The following is a 19,587-nucleotide window of genomic DNA, read 5'->3' as shown; positions in this document are numbered from 1 at the left end:
AGAAAAACGTAATTGGTAGGCACGAAAGCTGTGATTATTCGAGTAGAATTTCACGGAATGGAGCTAAATGGGTTTGAGGAACAAACAATTTGTGGGCAAAAGCGCTGTTGATTGCTCATAAAGTCCCTTGCTGTACCATGTTACAATGTATCGACGGATGTTTGCTCTTTGCTCTCTGCTGGATCCGTCCAACTCATTATCACCCATTAACATCATCTGGTTATAAATATATATAATAGTCTCTCTTTCTCTCTCGCGTAATATTGATTTTAATTTGGGAAATTTTATTTTTATTCCTTCATTTTTTCACTTTATTCACTTTGTTCACTTTATTGCGAGGGTAATAATTCAGAATTACTTCATGGTAAAATTTATTTTTTTTACTGTAAAAAATAAATCTTACTATCAATAATTTTATAGCATTTTCGTACCAAAATATGACCCCAAAAGTTCTATTTGATAGATTTTAATAAAATTTGGTATGAGTAATATACAATAATTATACTTTCAAACAAAAAATATTTGGTAGATTTTGTTAATAATTTCTTTCAAATAGCAACAATTATTATAAACAAATAGAAATAAAATAAACTTCTCCGACTACTTTCGTATTTTTTCTTGTCAATTATGATTCTCATATATAGTTTTATCACGAGTAGTTTAAAAAAAATAAAAGTCATTATAGTATATTGCATTAGGTGAAAAGTTATTAATATTTTTGTGACCGCGCTCGCTGCGCTCCACTCTTAAAAAAATTAAAATTTTGCAAAATCAACTTTGGGGTCATATTTTGGTACCAAAATGCTATAAAATTATTGATATATATGCAATATAAAAATATGTCTATCGAAAAATTAGTGGCACGCTTCAGAAATCTTAAACATTAAAATTTTGTAAACTTGACTCGTGATTCGTATATTCAAAAACCCCACTTTAAACTAAAAACAGTATAAAAAAAGAATTTGCAAACTTCGAATGTTAATTTACAATAAAAAAAAAAAATATAATATTCAATGTTGTAAGTATATCGTTCTCATTTCTATACTCTACGTGACGTTAATATCGAGAGATGAATATAGAATAAAAATCACACGTGTTAAAAATTGTGTGCGTATTACGCACCGCAATATTCGACCACAGCCAATTTAATTCGGTATATATATAAAACGCAAAGGATGTAGAATTATTTTTTGTTTGAAAAAAAAAAATCTTCCCGCGCTGAACCCTCCAAAGATAAGTCACGTCTCTGCCATCACCGGAAATCAACTATTCTTTTTTTTCATTATTTTTCTTTTACAAATAGTGCGATAACATTAATTTTTGTCGTATTTTGGTTTCATTTTTAGTTAGAAGTTTATATTTATATAATTTTTTTTATTTCTTTAGTAATTTTTTTTTTACTATATTTTCTAATCTTTTCAATTGTTTCATTTTATATTTTTAAAAATTTAGGGTTATATAATAGTGATTACGAATTTGCCATTGGTTTTCGAAAATTCAAAATGGCGGATCAAAAATGGCGGACAGTTTTTAAAAACGAACTGTACTTATGAAAATTACTAATTCTTTATGTACTTTTTTTATTGTTTTATTATTTTTATATTCTTACTTACAATTCATTATTATTAGTATTATTACTTATTATTATTAATATTATTATTATTATTATCATTATTATTATATCTTTAAATTGTCAAAATACGTAGCAGCCGAAATGCAAGAGTTGACAAAGTTATATTTAAATTTTATAATTTACAATTCGGGTCAAAGCGGTCAATCATTGTTTTCTGTTTCTAAATCCAAACACAGCAGCTCTTGCGCTTATATAAACAGAATTACTGTTTATCTCAAAATACATTCTACTTAAGAAAATTATTATTGATTTGACATTGTTTGCAATTTTCTTTCATCTGGAATAATAAATTTTCATCTAAAATTAATATTTATAAAAATAAATGAATAAATATTGAATAATATAAATGAAATCGATTCATTTAGAAATTCATGATTCTTCATCTATTGTAATTTTCTGAAATTTTATTTATTTTCCTAATTTCTATTTATTTGTACTCGTTTGTACCTAAGTCCTATATTTTCGAGTAATTATAAATTAATTGATAAATTATTTGAAATTTTTTTTTTTTTTGCAATTTAATTATTAAATTATTTGCAAGTTACTATTTTTAATAAGTCGAAAGCGAAAGTCGAAACTGTGAAATTAAAAATAATTGTTAACCTATAAAGAATATTTTTTGATGAATAATTTTTGTTGGAAAAATTATTATTTTACCTGTATATATACACGTTAATTAGGTTTTAAAGTGAATACAAAAGTCTTTGGATTTGCCAAGTGAATGGAGCGAGTCAATGGAATCTATGAACTGTGTAGAAAAGTTAATGATCTCATCGATAATCATGTTTGCTGTCCATAACAGAACAATAGAATTTAGAACTTTATCTCCTGGCTATTCCCTTTTAAACTAAAATCTAAAAATGTTTTTTTTTCCTATTCCCATTATTTAGAGAAAAAAAATGGAACCACAAATAAGACTTTCACCTTTTTTCCACATGTTCTCGCAACTTCCCGAAGTTTATTTAATTATTTTTTATTATACTCTTGGTTTTGAACTATTTTTATATTATTTATGCTTCTATATATTAAATTTATATTTTGTTACTTATTTAGTATATATTTTGTACGGATTTATAATTTCCATTACAATTATACTCAAAAAAGTAAAAAAAAAATATTGAACACGACGGGAAGCGAAACCTATTAGGGTTCGATTCGTACTCACACAGTTTAACGCCTTAACGCCTGCGACCAACGTCGCAATTGTTTCGAAACTTGAAAAAAACGAATTTCTCCTCTTGTTAGGTCCAATTTTGCGTGATAAAGAGTAAAAAAAGAATGTTGAAAAATAAAATGTCTATTAAAAAAAAAAAAAATTAAAGAAGGAAAATGTTAAAAAAAAGGGTAAAAAGTAAATTATTTGTGGTCTGTACAATAAGTTAACGCGAGAAGAATATTTATAAGAACTTGTAGCATGAGCGATTCTGTTCGGCTTTGATCTATCGAGGTGAGGTTTTTCCGGACCAGGTGCGCGACAGAGAAATCACTATGGTTCTCACCTGACTCTCATAAAAAGTAGAAATCGGTCAGTGCTGCCGCAATTCCAAACAGGATGTTCAATTCTTCAAAGTTATATATTATTTAATCATAACAAATTATTCTATCAATTTTTATATCATTTTCAATTTCAATTTTCACAAAAAAAAAAATAAGTTTATTTGCAAATTTAAATTTATTTATATTAAAAAAAATTAATTAATTTATGATATTAAAAAAATTTAATTTTTTTAATAGGTCTATAAATATATGTAACCTTTTATTTCTTGTGTATGGAAAAATTATTTTTATCTATTTAGAGAGAATATATTTATTGAAGCACATAACCTATTTTTAGTAGAAAAAAAAGGAAAAAATATGTACTATATACATATAAAGAATTCATTGGGTTACATTTCTATGAACAATGGGCAATTTTTAAATATTGTACATATACACGTGTAGACGCATATTGTTCATTGAAATGTTTCAAGAATTGTATGACTGTTATCTTCAATATTGAAACAATGTTCACTTTGATTCACATCATTACAGTGAGAAATTGTTTTAAATGTATGCTTCCTTATTTCCTCCCCCCTCTCTTTATATACATTTTTTTTATTCTATTCTATTCTATAAAAATAGAAAAAAAATCATTTTGTTAATTAATTTAATTTATGAATTAATTTCTTAATATTAATTTTTTGAAGTAATTTAAATTCTATTTTTCAAAATTCCCGACAAATTTTTATATTTTAGCAACTGCAGCGCCTCTTGAATAATGGCGCCAATATTTGAAAACTGAAATTAAATAAATACTATATTTTAACAGTTTGTAAATAATATTTATTATTATTTAAAGAACTGCGTAGTAATAGAAAAAGAGAAAGAGAGAGAGAAAGAAAGAGGACAAACGGGCGATAAAGTATACATATTATTAGGTTTATTTATTGGTTGAGCCAATAGCTATTATTGAATGATGCGATAAAATGTTTTGCAATATTGTTAGGGGGTAAATGGGGAGACTACATTTGATTATAAATAGGCAGCTCTCTCAATTGACTATATATATATATATATATATATTAATTCAATGGATGTTTACATGCGATTTGAATGAAATAAAATATGTACCCCCCTATAAAAAAAAAAAAAATCTCATACTCTTTGCTGCGCACCCCTTCGTTGGAGACTTCAATGCGCGACAACGTTCCTCTCAATTCTCTCCCTCTCTCTCACTCACTTACTCTCTCTTTATCTCTCTCTCTCTCTTCTTCTCTCTTTCTCTCTTCTTCTCTCTTTCTCTCTCCTAGCGCCTCTCCTCTCAGTCTCTTTTTCTTTCTCTCCCATATATACCTCTCCCCCACTCCAAAAATCTCATCCTATCTCATTCCTCGCGACATTCCCTTTGGCCACACATTTCATCACACTCCCCTTTTGCTATTTTTATATATCTATATGTACATGTGAAACATTTGCTTCAATATTATATAAACTGGAAAAAAAAATAATGATAGAAATTAAAAAAGCTGGTACATTTTACTTTTGAATTTTCAACATGCTTTAGGATTATTTTAGCTTTGGAATTTTTTATTTTTTATTAACGAACATTATTTTTTTGAAGAGAAAGTAATTTTTAATATTTAAAGTAAAATCTATATTGGCTGCCAAGAAAATTAATTTTAAAGTTTGTTTACTTTTGAAGGTAATTTTAATTATATTTTTAAAAATTCCCGCCAGATTTTTAGATTTTAGCAACAGCAGCGCCTCTAGAATAATGGCGTCAATATTTGAAATCAGAAATTAAAAGGTTGTCATTTTCTTAGTTATTATTATAATAATAATTATTATTACAAAGTTATTAATTATTTTAAATGTAATGAAGACTTTAGTGGTTATATTGAGAGTTTTTTTCCCTTTATGTTTATTTAATATTATAATATAATTTTAATTTTAAAAATTCCCGCTAGAATTTTAATTTTTAGAAACAGTTGCGTCTCTACGACATTGGCGCTAATATTTGAAAACAGAAATTTTAAGGTTGCAATTGAAAGTCCCAATCAAGAATCAAAGAACCGGTTATAAGTTTTGGAGACTCAAAATTCTCGACCCATTTATTAATTTTAGAATGTAATTTTAATTTTCAAATTTCCCGCTAGAATTTTAGTTTTTAGCTATACAGCCACGCCTCTAGAAAAAATGGCGCCAATATTTGAAAATATAAATTAAGAGGCTGCAGTTTTGGAGTTATTATTATTATTATTCTAAAGTTATAATTTACTTTAGATGTAAATTACTAAATCGCACCCCTAAAATAATTAAAAATTTTTGATAGAAAGCAGAAATTTCATAAAAATTCCAATCAGTTTAGATTTTACATATTACAAATATAGTAAAAATTACTCCAAATTCTTTTTCCTATTTTAAAGTGTTTTTTAAAATTATACATGAAAGAAAGAAAATTATAATTGGCGTTTATTTAAATAATCGGTGTTTGACAGGTAGTGTGTATACATATATATATAGAGTGATGCTCGTGAAGGCATTGACCCGTGGCAGAAGGGGTAAGTACCATGGAGAACATCACCATTGTGTGTGTATACGTATATATTGCTTCCACACGACATGTAGAGAGGCGCCCGTTACCAACAGATATTACAGATCAGATAGATAGATCGAGTGCGATTAAGAAATCCGTGACTGGCACTGTTCTCGTCAAATCTTTTCTTTTCCTTCTTTCATTCTTTCTTTCTCTCTTTATATGTAATACGTACTTTCTTCCACTCATCCTCCTCAAAAAAAAAAAAAAAAAAAAACACTTTAGCTCAGCTCTTACATACACACGTTTTCTTAGCTTAACATCTACGATACATCTTCTTGAATTTATTTCTAGGGAATAATTTCTAATAATTAATTATTAGAATAATTAATAAAATAATTTAATTTATTTGTCTATAAGAAAAATAAACAAAAACGTATTTTTTGTTATTGGCAAAGAAGAAGATTTAAAGATTGAAACTACCTCTTTTGTTGATGATTATGAATTTGAGGTCAGATTTACAAAATTCAAAATGGCGGATCCAATATGGCGGTCGTATTTTTAAAATTTACTTGAAATCGCTTGAAACTTGTTACTCGGGGGGTTTTTGCGGTCACTGATTATGAATTTGAGGTCAGATTTATTTATTTATTTATTATTTATTTATTTAATTTACACTTGCTTATTTACAATTGAGGTCAGATTTACAAAATTCAAAATGGCGGATCCAATATGGCGGTCATATTTTTAAAATTTACTTGGAATCGCTTAAAACTTGTTACTCGGGGGGTTTTTGCGGTCACTGATTATGAATTTGAGGTCAGATTTACAAAATTCAAAATGGCGGATCCAAGATGGCGGTCGTATTTTTAAAATTTACTTGAAATCGCTTGAAACTTGTTACTCGGGGGGTTTTTGCGGTCACTGATTATGAATTTGAGGTCAGATTTACATAATACAAAATGGTGGATCCAATGTGGCGACCGAAAATTTAAAAAATCATCAGATTCGCAACCTAAGGGACATTTTCAACCCTTAAATCGTCTTCTTTGCCGATAACAAAAAAAATACGTCACTGACACTTCAGTAAGCTTACTTTAAGAGACAATTAAAACTATTATAATACTTAAAATAAAATAAAAATAAAATATTAAAAGAAGAATGATTTTCTTCTCTAGACAGAAGTAAATGATGGAAGTGGTAAAATATACTCTGTACACAAAATAAAATAACGAATCTCTTGAATGAACAGCAAAAACCAATGGGTATGTATATATATATATATAAATTGTGGAATCATAAACGACAGTATGGTGGGAGGAGGAAATGGTAGAGAGAGGGGGAAAGGGGGGGAAGATTATAAAGTTGTGGAAGGAAGTATAAAAGAGGGAAATGAAGAGTTAGGTGATGAAGGAGGATTGGTTAAAAAGGGGGGAAATGATTCAAGGGAGGGTGTGTTGGGGGGGAAGGGTAAGAGGGGCTCAAAGTTTAAACGAAAAGGTTAGGCCTGTCACGTGTTGCGGTTTTGTGCGGCGCGGCATCGCGGGCTTGAAAATTGATGCACAGTGCGGATGCGAAGCCGCGAATAGATCTTTAACCAAAAGAAGAAAAGAATAGCGGTGGGATCAAACCACCGGTGTATCATTTCTCTCTCTCTCTCTCTCTCTCTCTCTCTTGCCCTCTCTTATCTTTTCTCTTCTTTTTCCTTCATTTTTTCTCCCTCTCTCCCTCCCATCCCTTTGCAAATGACGAGAAAACTTGTCGCATCGTTATTTATTATGTGTAAATGACAGAAATTCTGTAAAAGGAGATTTATTGCTTTTTACTATTTTTTTTTTCATTAGTGTATTATATTAAAGGGAATTTTTCATTACTCATCGCGCGATTCATATTGACATTAGTAAAAAAAAATTCTTATTACATTCGTATTTGTATTTAAAAAGCATTCAATTTTTTTTACATTCTTTTTACATGAGAATATTTTGTATTATTAGGGTAAGTGTATCAATTACTGCGGCATTCAATACTAAAATATATATAATATAAAATATATATATTCTTTTTTTTTTGTTGAAAAATAAAGTTATAAAATATATTCTGTTTATATAGTAAAAAAGATAATAAAAAAAAATATTTTTTGAGTTTGAATTAATTTTTCCAAAAGCACAGTAACTGAAGCACAAGCAACATTATTGTGGCACTTACCCTATTTTTTTATAAAGAAAGAATTTTTTTTTATTCCATTCAGAATTTAAAGCAAAAGAAAAAAAAAGTTTTTTTAATTATTTTAGGTTGTATAATGATTATTATTTTGTAAAATTTAATTTTGTAAATTTAGAAAATATATTAATTCTTATCGTAAATTTTTATTTACTTTCGTAAAAATATCAATTAATAAGTTAATAAGTTCATAGTTCAATTAATAAGTTTCAGTATTTTTAATAGTAATTTTATACTGATTTTTATAGGAAAAATTTATTTTTATTTTATTTATTTATTATTTTATTTAAAAAAATTTTTATAGGAAAAATTTATTTTTACCTTTTACTTTATTTATTTATTTAAAAAAAATTTTATAGAAATAAAAAGCGGTTTATAATTATATCTGTAGAAAAATTATTGTCGTACAATTATATTTAAGTATAATAATGAAAAATAGTTATTATTAAATATACTATTTATCTAAGTCGTCGCCGAATTCAAAATAAACAAACTTAAGAAATAACTGTTTGAGAGAATTGTTTATTTTTTCTTTAATATTAAAATCTTATCAATTATTTGAATTATTTTTTAAAAACTAAATGTAAACTTTGTCAAAATTTTTTTTTAAAAATATTTGTTTTTAATTTTTCTAAAAGTAAAAAAACAAATTTCAAAGTTTATAATAATTTTTTTATAATAAAATATTTGAGTATTTTCTTAAAACTAAAATAGTATACATTGGAAAATAATATTTGTTCATAAAAAATTTCCCAACCGATATCAAAATAAAAAATTAGATATAAATGAATTATTAAAATTTTATAATTTATTAGAAAATTTAGAATGAATCTATTTTTCACCAAACTTATACGATTTCAAATAATTATTTCAAATATTTTATATAATAATTTTCAGGTAAAAAAAAAATATAAATAAAAATATTATTAATAAATAATTATATAATATAATAAAAAAAATTTTTCAATTAAGAAATTAAGAAATTTGTGAAGACATTGTGTAAATAATTTTATTTACTGGAAATCAATAACATAGACTTTCATAAGTGTCTAGAAATTATTTTCTAATAACCTTGATTCGCTCTTTACATGAAGATTTAATTTAATTTAACTTAATATAATATAATATAATTTAAAATTACAAAATAATTATACAAACACGAAATCAATTTGTAAAAATCGTTTTTTATAAAAAATAAAAAAAAGACGAAAAAAAAGTGTCAAGAGAGCTAAAATCATGTAGAAAATATACAATCGACTAGAAATACAAAATCAATCGAAAATTTTTAAATATTAATGACAATTAATCTCAACGTATATACAATACAAATAATTACAATTATTCAAGGTACTTGAACTTGAAAAAATAAACGAAATACATTAACTTTATAACGTACACCAGAACACGATAACATATTATTTTTGTCACGCACCTCGCAATGAAATTTATACGAATGAAATGAATAGCCATTTTCAAGCACAGCAATTATTGAAAATAAATTCATTTTCAAATCAGGCACATAGAGGACATTTATCATTTGTCTATCCTCAAGAATTCCGTCGATATGTACTTGAAAATTAATTGAACCAGTGCCAAATATTCTCATAACCGTTCCACCAACACGAACAAAAAACATTTCATCAAACTCTTCGTAGTGTGAAAAAAAATCCCTCCTCGACGTCATATGCTTCTTGATTCCAGCATTTGTTAGCCAAATATTATTTCTCTCGAGTAAATTATTTTTCCTGTCATTGTAAATGTCAATTGACGAAAGGGACAGGCAACCTGTAAAGAAAAAAAAGCATTTTTGAAAAAAAAAAAATAATCTTTTATTTCTCATTTAGACTTAGAATCAAAGATGAAAAAAATATGGTCACGTTAGAAATGATAAATTGTATCAATTATTAATATTAATAAGTATTAATTATCAATAATCATTATAATAATTAGTAAAAAATAAAATAAAGAAATTTATAAAATTTAATTTATTTTAAAATAATAATAATTATTATTAACGTACAAATTTGAAAAAAAATTACGTACTTTCTGTTTCATCGTTTTTATCTTCATTATCATCTTCATTTAACGACGTTGAATTCCAAATTTTTGCCATTTTCCTCGAATAATTATCAATTTCTCTTTCCTCACGTTTATTCTCCTTGATACATGCTCCATTCCATATGCCTGCAATTTTCTTCGAGTAAATATTATTTTTCGATCTTTTATTATTTTCCACTTCCCTTACGTTATTGAACATTATTTCATTATTATTATTTTTATTATAGAAATTTTTATTGATGAGATAATTTGTAATATTTTGCCCATAAAGTGCTTCTAAACGTATCCAAATATCCTTTGGCTCCTTACAATCAATTAGAAATGGAACCATTGACTCATCAACGGTATCAAGTAAAATCATTGCTGTCTCCAATTTTTTTTCATTCCACAAATTCCATTCACGTGACGATTTTGATTTCATAGGTTCACTTGCATTGCCATCGATATATTTTCTTAATCCCTTTGCTTCAATTAGAAGTAAAACACCAAATTTCCACATATCGTAATTTAAACTTCCTGTTAATTTATTAATATTCACTGTCTCAATTGATTCCATGGTGAAATTTTCTTTTTTCTCTCTCTCTTTCGATAATTTATTATATTTATGGGACAAAATAGATTTAATTATGAAAAAAATTACAAAATTTCTTTTTCACACAATATTTTCAAGTTAATTTTATATAAAATATTATATTTGAAAAAATAACTTATATTATTAACGAGAAATTTGGAAGTTTACGGTTCGAATGCTTCTCTTGAACTCAAATTCAACGTGAGGTTTTGTTGATTCAAGTTTAATTGTGATTCAAGGGCGTGGAGAAGGGAGATTGTCGTGAAAATTTTCGACACTATTGGTCAATGGGAAATAAACAGTAGAATAAACCGTAAAGTGAAAATTGTAAATATCAAAAGTATTTGTGAAAATTTTTCAATAATTTTCAATTTATTATTTGTCTTTCTAAAATCAATGCAGAAGAATTTAAAAAATTTTATTTACTTCATTTTAATTATACATCTTTTATATATTAAAGTACAAATAATTTATAATATTTATAATATACAATATTTAATATATTAATAATTTATTAATAACAATAATTACTACAGTGAAAAACAAATTTATTTGATTCAAGTAAATATTAATTGATAACAGTCAATTAATTAGTTAATTAAATGAAATAATTTTTTTTCAGTGAATCTATTATTATTATTAAAATTATAATTTTATAACTATTAAGATCATATAATATTATTTAACGTCCCTCAATATATATTTTCAATATTAATTTTACGACAAGAATAATTTTAAAATTTATTTTTAAAATTATTCCACTTTTTATAACTGATTATTGCTCTTATTTTAAATTATTAATATGTTTAGTAATATTAATGCTACCGAAATTATTAATTCTTTAAGTTTATTTTATTGTAAAAACCACATTAAATAATTAAATATTTCTTAAAATTGAATTTTTATGAAGAATTTTATCACATAATTTAAAAAATAATTCAATTCTTTGGGCGAATTTAAAAAAAGAAATTTAAGAATAAATGCAATTTTCTATCATTTTATTTAAAATTCTAAAAAAAATAATTGAAATTATGCCATAAGCGTTTGTTATTTATGAAAATATAATTGAATTCTTGCAACGAATTTTATTAAAAAATTTTTTAAAGAATTCAATTCCTGTGAATTATTATTTATGAAAATAATTGATTTCTTGTGAAGAATGTTATTCAAATTTTTTTTTCAAATAATAATTAAATTTCTCAGAATTTTTTAAAACTTTTTCAAAAAAAAAAAAAAATTAAATTCCATCGAGAAATGTCATTAAAAAATTGAAAATAATTGAAATCTGACGAAGAATTTCATTAAATTTTTTTTTTAAATTATTGAATTCCTGTAAAAATGTGAATATATTTGAATTATTTCGAGAAATTTGATTAAAAAATTGAAAATAATTCAATTGGTTCGAAGAAATTTATAAAAAAAAATTGATAAGCAATTGAATTCCTGTGAAATTTTTATTAAAATTTTGTTTAAATAATTGAATTCTTTTGGAAAATGTTTTTAAAATAGTAGATATTAAAAATAATTGAAATAATTTCTAAGTAATAATTTTATGATAGTTCTTGAAGAATTAAGTTATTGAAAAATAAATTATTGTCAGAAATAGAAAAAATTTAAGGTTTTGTATTAGAATTCTTGACAATTTCATAAGTTTGAGGCAAACAAAAAAGACTAAAATTCAGAATTTTCTTATCAATTCTAAAAATTAAATTTTTTCCAGTACTTTTAATGAAAATCCCTGACTTTTTCCTGACCAATTCTAATTTCCCTGATTTTTGCCTGACTTCCCTCACCTATGGCAACCCTGTTAGCGTGGTCTTCGTGCAGTTTTTTGTCTTTGAATTTTGTCAAAAATAGCCTAATATTCATCAGTATAGTTATTTTGACAGTTTTTTAGAAAAAGATGAAAATTGTGGGCATTTCTGAAACTCCAAATTATTTTTTTCTTATTCTGTATCAGTATAGACGAAGAATTCATTAATACATTATTTTGAAATTAAGCGTGGTCTTCATGCAGTTTTTTGTCTTTGAAATTTGACAAAAAAATAGCTTATTTCGCAATTTTGGAATTTTTTTCCAAAAATAAATGGAAATTGTAAGCTTAATATGATAGAGATAAGTAGAATAATGGATTTAATACAATTTTTTTTATTTATAATGATTTTGTTCAATCTTCAATGGATAACAGTAAATGTAAGCTTGCAGTAATTTTCCTATAATCTTGCAAGCTATACTTGAGTAAAGTTTCCCCCCTTTCGTAGACAGTAGTCTTCGAAAGAGGAGATATACTTTTCTCAATCCAAGGAAAGCGGGATAATTACATTCCCTTCAACACCAAACTAAAAAAAAAACTTCGTCCATTCCCAATAAAAAATTTTTCAAATCCTCCCTGTACAAATGGACACGTGTCAACACTAAAGGCATTATCAGTTCATAAGCACAGTGTGTATAAAGAAAAATGAAGGAAAAAAGAAATTCCCGGAAAACTTGTAGGTGTCTTGCTTTTTGTAAAAGCAAAGAGAGGAGACTGTGGCCGGCCCCCCGATGCCACGCCTGACGATTTTATAGTGTCTATATATACACACACAGAGAGTGAAAAAGAGAGAGAGAGAGGACACTCTCTCCTATACACAGAGAGATGCGAGGTCGACAGGAGGACCGACGACGAGGACGACGCGGACGTGAGGGCGCCAGAGAAAAGTAGAGAGGGTCATACACAGAGGAGACAGACACAGGTGGGCGTGGCGCCTGTCCTGCGCCACTCTGCGCCGCACATCATAGTGCGCGCGGGGGGTACACACAGTGATATGAAATTACGGGGGCCTCCACCCCCGACAACCTTTTCAGTCATCCGCACCGCAACTACCACCCTTTTCCCCTCTTCTGAAAGAAAAGAGAAAGAGAGGGAATCAACTTCCTGTCTTCTTTTCTCCTTTCCTCTCTCTCTCTCTTTCTTTTCTTATAAAACTTGGTCTGCCAACACACATATATACATCGGATTTTTATTCAGTTGCAGTCAACGGGGGCCTTACGGCACAGCTCGTTCGTCACGAGCTGCGGTCGACAGAAGGACGCCGCCGTCTCATCTTGCGCGGCCCAATCAGCTCGTAATCACTGAGCTTGGTAAGGTGCGTTCATTGGTTTGGTCTTTGGTCCCGTACATTCATTCTTTGGTAGCACACTAGGAAATAGTCGTCTTTTATATATATATATATATATTTATACTTTAGAAAGAGAGAACGTGGGTGATACCTGCGTGAGACGATACCGAAAGGACTATATACCGCAACTCTTTACTCCCTTCTTTCCTTTTTTTTCTCTGACTACTTCACATTTACCGCGCGCCAACCACTGTCACCATCATCGCGGACTATACAAAAGGCGCCGGGATTTAATACAGTTGCGCCCACGAATTACCTGCTCGTAAAAGGGGGATACACAGTAGTGGCACATATCATATATTTTAGCTTTGTGGTTATACCCTCATGTGGTCCTGAGGTTTGAAAATTTTAAAAAAAGAAGACTAATCGGGGAAAAAAAAAGTTTTTTGAATTAAGACCACAGAGATTTATAATAGTCTAGCGGGGGCCCTGGTCTCAGAAAGTTATTCATTAAATAGAGTAGAGTTGAAAATTATCGATTTGGACAATTTTTAGTAGTAAAAAATTCTTTCGGGTTGAAGCCCAAAAGAGAATAATGGATTTGATACAATTTGTATTTATAATGATTTGGTTCAATAGATAAAAGCAAATGCCTTGTCATATTATCTTCTAAAGACTGATAGGATCTTAGGCAAAGTTTAATCCTTTTGATGATTTGGTTCAATCAAGAACAGCGACTGTCTTGTCCCAATGTCCTCTAATGACTGACTGAACCTTGGATACAGTTTTATCCTTTTGATGATTTGGTATCAAGTAGCTTGATAAAGAGAAGTGTCCATCTTGTTCCACTGTCTTCTGAAGATAGACGAACTGTTGTAATTAATAATAAAAATTATGTGATTATCAATTAATAATATGCTGATGATTCTAATTGTATTTACTTAATTGTAAGAATATAACTATAGCCAAATTTTGTAACAAAGCAATTCCAGAGGAAGTATTTAATCTTGCTTACTATGATAGAGAAGAGTAGAATAATAAATTTGATACAATTTGTATTTATACTGATTTGGTTCAATAGATAAGTGCAAATGTCTTGCTAAATTTTCTTCTAAAGACTGACAGGATCTTATATGCACAGTTTTATTCTATTAGATGATTTGGTATCAAGTATTAGGATGAAAAGTTATCCACCTTGTTCCGCCGTCTTCTGGCGATTGATTGACTTTTGTAATTAATATCCTAAAAATAATTACAAGATTATCAATTAATAACATGCGAAAGGTTCTAATACTAATTACTTAATTGTACAGTTAATGGTATACCTAGTTTTATAACAAGCAATTCCGGAGAAAATCTAAAATCTTGTTAAATATAATAGAGTAGAGTAGAATAATGGATTTGATACAATTTTGTATTTATAATGATTTGGTTCAATTCGATAAGAGTGATCATCTTGTCCCAATGTCTTATTCTAAAGACTAACCAGGATCTTAGACACAGTTTTATCCTTTTTGATGATTTGGTATCAAGTGTTTGGATGAAACAAAGTGTCTGCCTTATTAACTATGATAGGGAAGAGTAGAATAATGGATTTGATACAATTTTTTATTTATAATGATTTGGTTGAAGAGATAAGAGTGACCGTCTTGTCCCAATGACTTCTAAAGACTAACAGTTTCTTAGACACAGTTTTATCCTTTTGATGATTTGTTATCAAGTATCTGAATGAAGTGAAGTGTCCACCTTGTTCAGTCTTCAGAAGATTTATGTACTGTTGTAATTAATAAAAATAATTACGTCATTATCAATTATTAATATGCTGATGATTTTAATTGTAATTCCTTAATTGTAAGAATATAAGTAAACCCAAATTTTGAAATTAACAATTCCAGAGAAAGTATTAAATCTTGCTTACTATGACAGAGAAGAGTAGAATAATGGATTTTGATACAATTTATATCTATGATGATTTATTGGTTCAATAGATAAGAGTGAATGTCTTCTTACATTATCTTCTGAAGACTGACAGGATTTTAGGCACAGTTTTCTTCTTCTAATGATTTGTTATCAAGCATTTGGATGTAAAGAAGTATGTCCACCTTGTTCAACATTTGTGTATCATTTCAAAAGAAATTGAATTTAGTTTTAAACAATAATGCTGCTTCAATCTAAAAGGAATTTTTCATTAGCATGTAAATTAAAACAAAGGGACAAAAATAATTTCAATCGGCAATTCAATTTTCACTGATTTAGTTTTATAGAGATGTAAAAAAGGGAGCAAAGAAATAGAGAGAAGGTGAAAGAGTTCAAGAAGAGAAAATTTCCTGTTAATGTGAAATTACTTTTGTTCGAGTTGTACTTCAATGTAGTTTCTAACACGCCAGTAATTTGCTTACTCTCTTTCTCACCTGTTCTGCTTTGTTGTAGGAAGCAACACTTTGGCCTTTAAACTGTCTTTAATCCTAGCTGACAGAAAGCCGCGCCTTCTGCCCCCTCATCTCAAAAGGGAAGCGACCGTGCCTTCCTATCCTTGCACGAAGTTCTATGTCACGGTCAATCTACGATACTACCATACGAAGAGGTAGACGTAGTAGTAGTTGTAACTTCCCAAAGATATCCTTCCGGTCTAAAGAAGAATTTTTTATATTTATCCGTCAAAATTCAAATTATTGCAATTAAGGCATGAAAATACAATTAACAGTCACTACAGTGACTGTTACTTAATTGTATTTTCATTAATGCGGTACTAACGAAAATGACAATATGATTTGTTTCTAGTAAATGACTTTTTTTTTTATTTTCTTAAAGAGGAGCCATCCTTTAATTTCCCTCTTCAACCCTCCTTGATCCTCTTCTTTCTTGAGATAGAGTAGAGGAGGCATTCACAAGTATACAGTAATGGGAAAAAACGAGAGGAAGGAAATGCGAGGTCGAGCTAGATTGGTTTGACCCCCTGAAAGGTTGCGCACGCGAGTAAACATCTTCGAGTGACGCAGTCCGAGTATTCGAATTACCTCTTTAAATTCTCTCCGGTACCCGTTAGTTTAGAATAGCGTCAAGAAGAAATTGTATATATATATATATAGGAATTACACGCAGTTCTTTTTTTGTTAATTGAATTTTTTCGCATTGTTCAAAAAGAAAAATTATTTAAAACCATGAAAAAGTAGAGGAAGATATTTTAATATTAATCGTTTCTAGCTTCGAAATTCACCTGAATAGTTTTTTTTAGAATCAGTAGCTAAGAGAACAAAAATTATTTCCACAATTTGACGTCAATGTGAAAAGAATTTTTGTTTCCAGCAAAAGAATTAGATTCATAGACAAACCTAACTGTTTTAACACGTTTGTCTCGCTTCATAAACCAAGAGAGGGCGCTGCCCACATGCAACTCGTTTGGAAATCGTCTTCCTGAAACAATGTACATTGTAATATTATGTACTTTTCTTTCACATACACAAAGATCTTCATGCGCGCACTCTATGCATAATACCTATAATATGTATGTACCGTTTGAACATTGTGTGAGAGATCTTTTTGTATTGTTCTCTTTTTTTTATGTTTATATATATACATATATTTGTATTTGTATACGTGTACAAAGTAAGAATATATGAGCGCACAGAGTATTAATGGTATATACATATACATATATGCAACGACTTGTTTCAGAAGCAGTCACTGCCACCTTTCTTCCTCACTCTCATTCTGTCACACGCATGTGAAACAATTGCGCTCCTCGTTTTTTTACTTGCCAATGGCATTAGTCTTCCTGTTCTTTGAAGATCGGTGCATAAATGGACAGGTAGAGGTGCAGTTGCCCCTAATTGTCGCCTTCCTCCTTTGAGAGATGGTCTATATAAGTTGAAAAAAAGAGGCGTGGAGTTGAAAAATTTATTCCGTCTAAGGCAAACGAAAAAAAAATTGTAATATGTACGGATTTTTATCTCACAATTATCTTGTTAGTGTGTATTAATAATTTTTGTAGAAACACAAGATTTTTTAGAAGGAGAAGGATTCTTTTAAAGAATTAAAGTAGAATAATGGCTTAAATACACCTTTAAATTCTACATAATATAGACTATAATTTGGTTTGATTACTCCAACTGTTGTGATTGATATGTTAATTATAATTACAATTTCAGAAACGATAGTAGAATGCTGATGTTATACTCAAATTAATTAATTAAATGTCAGACTAATTATCTGTCCCAATTTTCGACAAAATCTATATGACAAGAAAGAGTAGAATAAAGGATTTAATTCAATTTCTATTTATAATGATTTGGTTCAATAAATAAGAAGGAATGTCTTGTCACATTACCTTCTAAAGACTGACAAGATCTTGGGACAGTTTTATCTTTTTGATGATTTGGTTCTATCAAGTATTTGGATGAAGAGAAGTGTCCACCTTGTTCCACTGTCTTCTAAAGATTAATATACTGTTGTAATTAATAAAAATACTTACGTGATTATCAATATTAATGTGCTGATGACTTTAATTCTAATAATTGAGTAGAATAATGGATTTAATACAATTTGAATTTACAATGATTTGGTTCAATATATAAGAGCAAATGTCTTGTCACATTGTCTTGTAAAGACTGACAGAATCTTAGGCACAGTTTAATTCTTTTGATGATTTGGTTCAATCAAGAGCAGCGACCGTCTTTTCCTAATGTATTCTAATGATTGACTGAATCCTAAGAACAGTTTTTATCTTCTGATAATCAATGGACTGTTGTAATTAATATGATAAAAATAATTACGTGATTATTAATTAATAATATGCTGATGATTCTAATTCAAATTACTTAATTGAAAGGTTAATAGTATAATTAATTTTGTAGAAAGCAATTCCGGAAGAAATATTCAATCTTGATTACTATGATAGGGAAGAGTAGAATAATGGATGTGATACAATTTGTATTTATAAAGATTTGGTTCAATAGATAAGAGCGAATGTCTTCTCAGATTGTCTTCTAAACTGACAAGATCTTAGGCACAGTTTTGTCTTTTGGTGATTTGGTATCAAGTAGTTTGATAAAAAGAAGTGTCCACATTGTTCCAACGTCTTCTAAAGCTTAATTGGAAGCTTTCGTATTTCCAACATCTACTATTAATATGGGAATGAAGACTGACTCTGCTGTTGTAATTAATAGATTAATGACAATTACTTAATTATCAATTGATAATTTGCTGATGATTCTAATTGTAATTACTTAATTGTAGGAAAATAAGTATACCTAAATTTTGAAATTAGCTATCCCAGAGAAAGTATTTAATCTTGCTTACTATGACAGAGAAGAGTAGAATAATGGATTTGATACAATTTTTTATTTATAATGATTTGGTTGAAGAGATAAGAGTGACCGACCTATCCCAATGTCTTCTAAAGGCTAAAAGTTTCTTAGACATAGTTTTATCCTTTTGATGATTTGTTATCAAGTAGCATGATGAATATAATTGTTCACCTTGTTTATGAATTCTACTTTAGGACTAAATTTAAAATACTACTATAGCTTAGAGGAAAATGTCTTTGATACGCATTTTTAATTTTTGATCATTTCGTTCAATTTGGCTACATTTGAAGAAGAACCAAAGTCTTCTGATAGAAACAGGCAAAATTTTACAGCACACTACGATCGTGAAATATTGATTCAGCCTATAAAGATATATTTTCGTCTATCATCATTGCTTTTTGTTACTTCATTAAAATTATAGACGTCTTTGACAGATCCGAAAACGTGTTCGAGATTTGTAAACCAATCACAATAGAGAAGACCGCCAGTCCGAAGAATATTCTTAAGAATAATTAATGGTTCCTTTATTTGAAATCAAAAATTTTAATCTGATCTGTCAAAGATAATGGCAATCATCATTCAGTCAAAACAATTTTTTTTTGTTCATCAAATAGTTGTTGCATATTTTATTTTGTAAACTTTTTTTCTTTCTTCAGTAATTTCTATGTTTGTTTATTTAAATG

At 28.1% G+C, this 19,587-nt stretch overlaps 2 protein-coding genes across 2 annotated transcripts in view; one reads left to right on the top strand and one right to left on the bottom strand.

The window, feature by feature from the left end:
- Nucleotides 1-19,587, top strand: part of LOC122504763 (diacylglycerol lipase-beta-like) — a 97,441-nt gene that overhangs the window by 9,899 nt on the left and 67,955 nt on the right. The window lies entirely within an intron of this gene.
- LOC122504765 lies at nucleotides 8,860-10,703 on the bottom strand. Its single transcript, XM_043616002.1, has 2 exons — nucleotides 9,912-10,703; nucleotides 8,860-9,653 (listed from the first exon to the last, which is right to left on the bottom strand). The coding sequence occupies exons 1-2, from the start codon at nucleotides 10,480-10,482 to the stop codon at nucleotides 9,211-9,213; spliced, it is 1,014 nt and encodes a 337-aa protein (XP_043471937.1). The 5' UTR covers nucleotides 10,483-10,703; the 3' UTR covers nucleotides 8,860-9,210.

Source organism: Leptopilina heterotoma, unplaced genomic scaffold (genome assembly GCF_015476425.1).
Source record: "Leptopilina heterotoma isolate Lh14 unplaced genomic scaffold, ASM1547642v1 Lhet_314, whole genome shotgun sequence".
Classification (NCBI taxonomy): domain Eukaryota; kingdom Metazoa; phylum Arthropoda; class Insecta; order Hymenoptera; family Figitidae; genus Leptopilina; species Leptopilina heterotoma.
The sequence above is the reverse complement of the archived record's forward strand: the minus strand, read 5'-3'. Positions and strand labels throughout refer to the sequence as shown.

What these genes read in the sequence shown, in the direction of transcription:
- LOC122504765 (XM_043616002.1), bottom strand. Translation starts at nt 10,482, where the DNA reads ATGGAATCAATTGAGACAGTGAATATTAATAAATTAACAGGAAGTTTA. An exon ending in TAAAAACGATGAAACAGAAA is followed by an intron (nt 9,654 to 9,911) that starts GTACGTAATTTT and finishes TTTTCTTTACAG; the next exon opens with GTTGCCTGTCCCTTTCGTCA.